The 9,465-nt window shown below is 36.3% G+C and overlaps 1 protein-coding gene across 1 annotated transcript; it reads left to right on the top strand.

The window, feature by feature from the left end:
• The first annotated feature begins 957 nt into the window (after window positions 1-957).
• LOC131691743 (uncharacterized) lies at window positions 958-2,618 on the top strand. Its single transcript, XM_058978368.1, has 5 exons — window positions 958-1,055; window positions 1,119-1,227; window positions 1,289-1,502; window positions 1,564-1,910; window positions 2,091-2,618. Exons 1-5 carry the CDS (start codon window positions 1,038-1,040, stop codon window positions 2,561-2,563), a joined length of 1,161 nt encoding a protein of 386 aa, XP_058834351.1. The 5' UTR covers window positions 958-1,037; the 3' UTR covers window positions 2,564-2,618.
• Window positions 2,619-9,465: the final 6,847 nt, after the last annotated feature.

Consider the following 9,465-nt stretch of genomic DNA (forward strand, 5'->3'; position numbering starts at 1 on the left):
AAAAATAAATATTTTACATTTAGTAGTATAGTCATACGTCTACGATTCGTGCAACCCCATAGGGCTGCCCCTTGTAGTTTTCATACACCAATCGTTGTAGTTGTTCTATCAAATATTGTTGTGGATGTCACTTGCAATGCATAAAAAATAAAGAATTTGAATTCTAAGTTATTTCCCACCTAAATGAAATATTCGTATTATACGTAATACTAATCTCTTTTTGAGAAAATATAAAAAGTTGTTCTTTCAAAAATTGTAACCGAAATCAAGTACAATCGGTGGGTGTTTAAAAAGTTTGACTTTTAATTCGAAGGTGTTTGCCAAATAAATTAAATTTCCGTACTTTTACCTATAGTTGTCTAATTTTCAAGAAAATATAAAAAATGTTCTTTCAAAAATTATAGCCAAAATGAATTTTAATAGATTGGTGTATAAGAGAATAGGTCACCTTTTTGAATTCGATGATATTTGCCAGCCAAACAAAATTTCCGTTCTTCTACGTGTTTTTGACTATTTTTTTTGATAAAATATTAAAATTGATCTATCAAAAAATGCCGCCGCCATCAATTACAATCACTTGGTATATAAAGAATTTGAATTCGAAGTTATTTGCCAAACAAATGAAATTTACGTAAGTATACTTGTCTCTTGTTGAGAAAATATAAAATGTTTTTTTCAGAAATTGTAGCTGAAATCAATTACAATCGATTGGTATATAAAGGAATAGGTTATTTGTTATTTATTTATTGATCGTACTACTATTCTTATCATTTCAAAACACTATGCTGAAATGCGCATCCAGTCACTATAAGTACAACATAATCATTTTACGATTTTGTTATGGAAAGCAAAAAACCCAAAATCCAGGGCTATTTCACTGGAACTGGGAAAATTTAAAAAACAATTGCTTCTTATCAGCATCACAACAAGACACTAGGTCACTCATATGTACTATCTCGCCGGTGTCATTTCAGTTTACAGTTAGCGCTCGACTCGAGAGGGTTGAATTTCAGAACAGAGATTGTCTCTTTTTCAAAATGAACATATTTTGCTTGGTAAAACCTTAAGTTCTTTTTTCTTATAAGGTTCCGCTAATAAAACTTTGTATCTTTTCAAAGGTGGGAATCATACTACTTTCAGTAGTATGTAGAGCCGATCAGGATTCCTTTAATATTGACGTGAAGCAGCCGCATGCGCAGATGTATCACCAACAAAGCGCCCGGGATGGTAAACTGGTTTATGTAAGCGTAGAACATTTAGATTTAATAACAGTTTTTTATTTCGATAGGCCAGTTCAATTATGGGTACCACATAAACACCGATAGCAATCAATTTCAGCACAAAGTGAAAGGACCCGATGATGTAACATACGGCTGCTATGGGTATGTGGATCCAACAAACCGAAAGCATTTGGTTTATTACGTTGCAGACAGAATGGGTTATCGGATAATATTCCCAAATCGTCCGACAAAAATTTTCGTCGATCGAGTTACCGATAGCTTGTGAGTAAATTGATTGATCACCTCACCGTCGACATGCTATGATCGAACTTATTTTTTATAGAAACAAACTAGATGGATCTTTGAAAAGTAAACAATACGATGAAAAGGTGGTAGCTTGGAACGATTTGTATCTACCCGACTCGTGTTACCGTCTTGGGGACATACTGTCTCAATCGGCCTCAGCTGTGCATCCACAGATAGTGAAACCGCAAAGTGTTGCATCGACAACGCCTGTCGCAGGTCCAGTTTATGTGCGACCCGAGCTTCCAAGACCTACACAATACAACATTCCAACCGTTCCGCCCTACACATCTAGCCAGACGGGGTACGAACAATCCGAAGGAAGATATACCGGTGCGACACACCAAACTAGCTCACATGTAACCTATAGTCAAGGACAACAAAATAGTAAGTGCATCAACAAATATGAAATGCAGAATGTGCAAGAATTTAACTAACAAGAAACCAAGTTTGAAATAAGATTTATTTAGAATTTATTCATTTTTCCAACACAATAACTAATACTTTATCACTTCACTTCATTGCTCTAATCGACTATACTAATAATATTTTGTTTGTTAATTACAGTTAATGAGCTCGATGTACAAGACAACCGATTTAAAGATGATGATCAGGACCAACAAACGGTGCAGCCTTGGGCAGGTTCGATTCCTGATATTAACCCAGCCCAAATAGATCTTCCTCAGTTCGACATTCGCATCGGTGAAAAACAGGATGCTGTGGCTTCGATCGGATCTGAACAGTTCAACTTTCCACAATACAGCCTGAACATCTCCCAGTTATTAACTCAAATCGAGGCGGCCAATGCACAGTACGTTACACTGAACAAGCTGCTAACGGGAATAGCTAACAATCCTGCGGCTTACAGTAACGTACACGAAGGCAGCTGCCAAGGGGTACTTCAGTTGCTTCGCAGTCAGAAGCGGACACCGCAACTCGTCTATGTTCCAATTTTGATTCCTTATGTCGAGGGTCAGCACAATATAAATTTACCGCTTGGTGCTAATCGATATCAGCAACAGGCTATTCCATCGCAGTGACGCGAATAAGCATAAATTCAATGATCAATTAAAGTGGCATAGTGGCAAAATGTTAGACTCAGTGTAATTGTTTCAAGTGAAAGTCCCTCGTACAGCAATGTGTATTCATCAAAATGCCTCATAATCTATAAACATTAACTCATTATGGCCCACGTGTACTCCAATGTTAACCAAACGAAGTGATACCTTCAAAAATGTGTCAAAGCCAAAGGTATGTGGGAAACGCAAGATAACCGTTTGAAAATGTTTTGAAAATCAGAATATCTTGTGAATAAACATTCATGCGCTCAAATATGAACATTAAATTTTATGCTATAGACAACGATTTAGTTTTCACAGTATGGAATTGGAGACATGCGAATAAAGATTCATTATAGTTGATGTTTTGATAATCTTGATATTTTTGTTCCTTTTTTTCTGAGGTTTTAAACATGTCCTAATTTCTTAACCAGTGAAAAGTGATGAGGTGTCCTTCCAATTAAAATAGTGAATGCCGAAATAAAACGTTTTCTGCGAAAATTATTATCAATTCGAAATAATGGTGACTTCTCAATCGGTTTTAAATATTGTTCCAGCCTAATATTGTAATGTATTTCGTAATAAATTAACACGATTTTTATCAACCTAACAGTGTGATGAGACATTTCTCTCCATTGTCGTCGCATATTATATCGATTGAGAACATTTAGAACATAATGTTTGTTTTGGTTAACTACATATAAAAAAACAGTGGCGGGACTCAAAGAAACGCTCAAATCAACAAGGAACAACAACAAATCATATCAATGGTAGACAAATATTAAAGTAGACCGGGGTCAAGTAGGTCAGGTTTATTGGTAAACCCGTGCGATGGTGATTTTTCACTAAATTTGACAAGCAAGCATTCGTTGGAAAGGTTGTACATCTGCCAACATTTTGGCAATAATCATTTTATGCCTGGTTAAATGTTTTTCAAGCAAAGGTACTTTTTTCGATATTTTGAGCATTTGGGGGTACGATAGGTTACTATATTCGAAGTTAAATAAAACAAATTACACCCGTAGAAAATCGGCAGTTCATCTTTTATTTGAAGAGTATGAATACTGCATATTATTTGAAATTTAATCACTTAAATAATCCATTGACGTCATTCAGTTAAGAAAATGAGAAAGAGACAAGTGATGTGAAAAATCATGGAACGGCGAAAGGAAATGTGGAAAAATAAAGTGCTTTTCAGTAGCTGCGTCGTCATGTTTATTTTAAGTAGCAAAAAGTATGATATTTATCATGCTTTTTGCTACTTAAAATTAACATACTATTCTAATTAAATTTTTTTTTTGCATTTAAAAAGAAACTTTTTGAGATTTTTTTTAGAAATTTGGGTGAAGCGAATTGATTAAAACTTTTGAACATTATAACATATCATTTCAGTAACATTCTGTAATTTTTCTATACAGTAAAAATTTCTTAAGTGACACCCATATTTCATAAATTAGCAAATTTTGCAATATGCTATTAAATTTTATTATTTGGGTATTCGCAACATGTTAATGATATCTTTTGTCGATATCATGAACATGTTTGCGAATACCCAAATATTAAAATTTAATAGCATATTGCAAAATTTGCTACTTTGTGAAACATGGGGGTCACTTAAGATTGGTTTACTCATTTTAGAGAGAGATGAATATAAATTCAAAGTTAAACAACACTGAACAAAAATCCACCAAAAATTGTGTTAAAAGTTCAACAATAAACAATTCGGGAGTGGGCGTAGCGTATTGGTAAATCGATTGCCTTGTACGCAGCGCACCTGGGTTCGAATCCCGACCCCGCACATAGGGTTAGAAATTTTTCCTAAGAGATTTTTCTAACCCGAAGAGGCGAATGACCTTAAGGTTAAAACCTCTATAATTGAAATAAAAAAAAAACAATTCGAGCCCAAAATGTCTCATCTCATTCGTATTACTGGTTTTCCTGCAATCCATCATCAAGAAAGTGTAAAAAAGCGTTATTTGTAGACGACCCCCTATTATAAAGTTGTAAATATGGACACCAAAACAAACCGTCTCCGGCCAGGTGAAATACGAACTCGTTATGAAGCAATTTAATGAGTGAGTCTAAAGGAAGCGTTTATATCATCGAGTATCGCAATCCAGAGGCGCAATCCACTTTTGTTAGTTTATCGCAAACGGCGAACAGTCCTTCTTACCAAACACGTACAATACTTCGAAAACTGTTTGATTATAGGGCTCGAAGCTTGTAATAACTTGTTGTTTTCGCCTACGCGTTGTTTCCCATTTTTTAGATGTCGATAAATTCCCGTACCATTCATTTCCATAAACAAAACGTTTTGATGAGGTAGGTCAGCCCTACAGCAGGGTGGTTCTACAAAATGTTTGATATTGGGTATTGCAAAAGAGGTTGATTCTATATAGTCATAACACTAATGATGGTGCATTTTTGTATAAAACTAACATGCAGCCATGACTCGAATGTTAATAGTTTTGAACACTAAACCACCAAAATTACTCTCGGTGCATCACCCCTTTATTTACAGGATTGTGATTATTTTATCAGCTGTTTCAGAACCCTCTCATCAACTTATCGTTGTAATGGGCCATGAACAGAACATCGACCGCTTGTCGAATAGAATGGTGGTAGGTTCGGATAGACGAGCCAAAGCAACAGCCAATAATTTAAGTGAAAATGTCTTCATTTGCATAGAGGCAAACGAGTCGAGCTACTTCGGAAGGAGCCGTTTTTAATTTGTGTTTTCCTGTTGATATATGAAAATTTACATTAAATTTGTAGCGTCGGTGAAAGAGGCGTTGCGAATGAGACAACGAGCCACGTAAGATTATCAGATGAAACTAGCTACAGCGTGAAGGATATACCGAAAAACGAGGTATCTTTGACCATATAATATTTTTTAGTGACGTAAGATAGTATGATTCTAAGAAAATCACAATATTGCATTGAAAAAGACACACCTTACCTGCATTCCATCTGTTCAAACAATCTTTTCTATATTCATGGAATTAATTTATTATAACTGAGCTGATCATTTTCTTTGAAACCGTAAATAAGTTTGTCGAATAATTAACCGTTGTGTGTCCAACAAACATAAAATCTTTAACGGGTTAACCGATTTAGACACTTGTTGATGAATTTGAATCGAGAAACTTATATATTTTTGGAATCCGGAAAATAAAACCGAATTAATGCATCTGGTTCCAAGTAACCCGGATTTCCAGAGAGGTTTATAAATTTTAATAAAATCCCAGCAATATAAGTTGACTCAGAAGTCTGTTATCTGTTATTCATCGTTTCGGGATGATATGGCAATGTCGAAACGCCCATTCCCGGCCCCGGGAACTTTCCAACCTTTCAAATCCATGAGATACAGTTTCCTGATACGATTCCTAAAATTTTGACACTCATATTGCCAGTATTCTATTGGAAATCAAATTTTGAAAAAGTTATCAATGATCCTCCGTTTTACGGTACCGAACAGCGGGAGAAGGGTGCGCTCTACAACTCTACATGAATAAGACACTGTTCGTGATTAGATGTCACTAGGAGTTGGATACCATCAAGCTTATCAGTGAAAATAGACTGTGAACTAATGAAACACAATCAACTAATTATCATGTTACATACCGCACGAGTATTTGTTAATTTAACTTCTTCTGCAGAATTAAATATTCATGAACTTTATGCTGTCTACAGTGTGCTTTTTAGAGCGTTACATTTTCCAACAGATATGACATTCGTCACAGCCACCATACTGCGACAATTTTGTACAGTGTACTTTGGCAGTTTACAATAAATTAATTTACATGATCAAATTGTGAAACCTACAAGAAATGAAGGTCTTAGTGCTCACAACCGATCAACCGAACGTTCTATCCGTCGTCTTGCGGATAAGGATCTTGATCATTTTTCATACAACATTCAGTTGACACAGGTATTTATATTAATGTATGCTCCTGTTTTGATGCACTAGGTAGTGCAATTGCGCCTTTCTCACTTATTGAAACTTTAATTACATTGCTAATTATGTTCAATATAATTGTGGAAATATCTATCACATTGTTATTACAGTTAGCACCTATATACAAGCACTGGACGCCCTCGAACCTGTAGAGCTATGTATCGATGTTGGCACAGTTGAAACCAAAATATAAAATATTTAGTTGGATCAGCATTCGTTCAATGTTGTGTCATGTAAACCTATTTTGGTGTGGGTAGGTCTCGGGGGGTTCGCCTAGCTTCTTATGGTATACGAAGGAGTGGGAGGGGGGGGGGAGGGGATAGTGGTTTGAGAAGAGGGAGGGTGTGTTAAAATGCGAGAAATGTGGAAACCTCACTACTAAACGCGGAAGCTTTCCCATCAGGAGTTATCAATCGGGTTTCTGAATCTTTGTTTTTAAGGGAAGTAGTGGCGGGATGGGCCCAGGCTTGGTTTTTAAATTTTTTGTCATGACAAACGACTTACCTTTCAATATAAGCGCCCCTTTTCAAAATTTCGGAAGAAAAATGATGTAAGGTTTTGAACGCTTATATCTTTTGTTGTACTGAATGGATTTAATCAATTTCTTCGGCATTTTGTCGAAAATATTTGTACCAATGTTGTATTAAATTTTGGAATATGCTTTGAAAAATCTTTCAAAAACGACTCGGAAAAGTGAAAATTTTCAGCCCATCCCGCACAGAGCCGTCAATATGGTGCACCAACCGAACAATAAAATGATGAAAAGTTTTAAAGATAGGTCCACTACATGTTTGTTCCTATGAATATTCGTATTGGGTTGCTTGACGAGAGTAGTTGGTGGGGGAAAGCCGGCATATTCGTTTTGGTTATGCCATTAGAAGCCGGATGGAAAGGAAAGGCTCATGCATGACACGAGAACGAGCGAGAAAGCGATAGTAGCGCATATTAGCAAAAGCGTTGCGTACATTTTGAACCTTAATAACTTTCCTTCTACTACACGGATTGCTAATCTTGTTTCATAATTCGGATGGAAAACGTTCGACGCTTGCTACCGATACGTTGTTTTTTACATAAAATTTGTTTAAATAGTTCAAAAACTACTTTAAATGAGAATCAACATTAATGATAAAACCTATAAATAGGAGTGACGCAGCTTTTCTCAACGCCAGACGTGTGTAAGACGCAGTGCATAATGGACGTGCGTGCTAGGTGCTAGGTCGTCCATTGAGAAGCTGCATAGGACGACCAATCAAATCGGCTACTACCGGAGAAAAGAAGAAAAACGTTGGTGGAGGTGGTGGCGGTAAAAAAGCCAAAGGCTGCTGCTAAGAAACGCAGTCACTGAAATGCCACCAAAACATCGAAGGCTGCGGCGAACAAGCCGAAGACTCCAAAGCCAAAGAAGGCCGCCAAGAAAGCCGCCCGAAGAAGATAAGTCAATTCATGCGTCCAACAGTCCTTTTCAGAACTAACAAAAATTTTTGTAAAGAATTAGTGGTGCTTATTTTCCGTTAGCGCTGTTAATTGTGGATGGATTTGTGTCATAGTTGTATGCAAACCGTCCTTAGGATGAATATATAATGGAAAAAGAATTTTATTAGGAAGTTCCTTTTATTAATTTGTATAATTAATAATTATCATATAAGAAAATATTTTTCAAATAATCTACAACCTCGAAGGTTTTTGCAAATCCTTCCAAGAAAATCAGTGAATATGGCAATTCTACCACTAAGCTAAAGCTACACCAAAACGAATGATGAAAATATTTTCATTTATCGCACAAAAGGATGGCCTTCCATCTGCACCAAAAAGTTAATAAATAGGAACGCCTTAATGCAATGCGTGCTCATTCGGTATGAGCTGCGAAAGGGGAATGTGTGTACGCAGTAGCAACAAATCGTCGGCAAGGTTTGAATCGTTTCAAAAGATTCTCGTCTTATATCATCATAGTTTTCTACAAACCGTCCTTATTAGGACGAATGCATAATGAAAAAAGATGGGTTGGTAATGTATATGACATAACAGGGGTGTCGTGACCACACTTCGAAGTTATTTCAAATCTTGCAAAGCATAAATTGACATAATTTCAATGATTGTTCCTATACGAATGAAATGACAAATTTTCAGGTTAATGCGGCAATTTATAGAACAATTTTATATTTTTAGTTATCATATAATAACTGTCATCTCTTCCAAACCACTTAACCCTCTGCTGCCATCCCCGTGGTTTTTGCGGGGTTAATGAGAATCATTGTGAAATGTCCAATACACGATTTTATGTTGTTACCACATACTAACAGACATAACACTATGAGGGAATTTCCTTAAAAAATATCGATCCGGCAATTTTCCCAGTACGCTAGCTCCACCTTTTATTCACAGTCCCAAATACACATATGCTGGTGGGTTACCCCTCAGGTTTGGGAACAATTTTTCGCTAGTGGTCTATCCCCCATATGCTTGTTCATATGTCAGTGGCGCCATAATTTCAAAAGCGGCCACAGTCCCAACTACAAATATATTTAAAATGATCGATAAAGTGGGCGAAGCATTATTTTCGAGTGTTATGTCTGTTAGTCTGTGTTGTTACCTCCACTAAAACCACTTCAAAATACTTCCCCTTTCCTACAAGTACATTGTCTGCTTGTTGAAATCATATGAAATTATTGACCTGTATTCAATGCGGAGAACTCGGTAATAAAATTGTTTTACTGAATAGACAAACGAACGGGATCCCCAGGAAAATTTCTCTGAGCCCGGTGAATCGAATTTAATGCGTAAAATTTAGCCATTTGAAAGAGCAGAATTTTAAGAATATGATCATCGCGGTTATTTCCCAGACATTACCCGCTCCTAGTTTTTCGCTAAGCGTGATTCATTTCTGTACGCTAGGAAAAAGATTCCGATGGTTGTTTCGAGAGATTTT

The sequence above is a fragment of the Topomyia yanbarensis genome, chromosome 3 (assembly GCF_030247195.1).
Source record: "Topomyia yanbarensis strain Yona2022 chromosome 3, ASM3024719v1, whole genome shotgun sequence".
Lineage (NCBI taxonomy): Eukaryota > Metazoa > Arthropoda > Insecta > Diptera > Culicidae > Topomyia > Topomyia yanbarensis.

Excerpts from the sequence above, each read along its gene's own strand:
- LOC131691743 (XM_058978368.1), top strand. Across the intron at positions 1,228-1,288 it reads CCAACAAAGCGCCCGGGATG|GCCAGTTCAATTATGGGTAC; the intron begins GTAAACTGGTTT and ends TTATTTCGATAG. Across the intron at positions 1,503-1,563 it reads GATCGAGTTACCGATAGCTT|AAACAAACTAGATGGATCTT; the intron begins GTGAGTAAATTG and ends TATTTTTTATAG.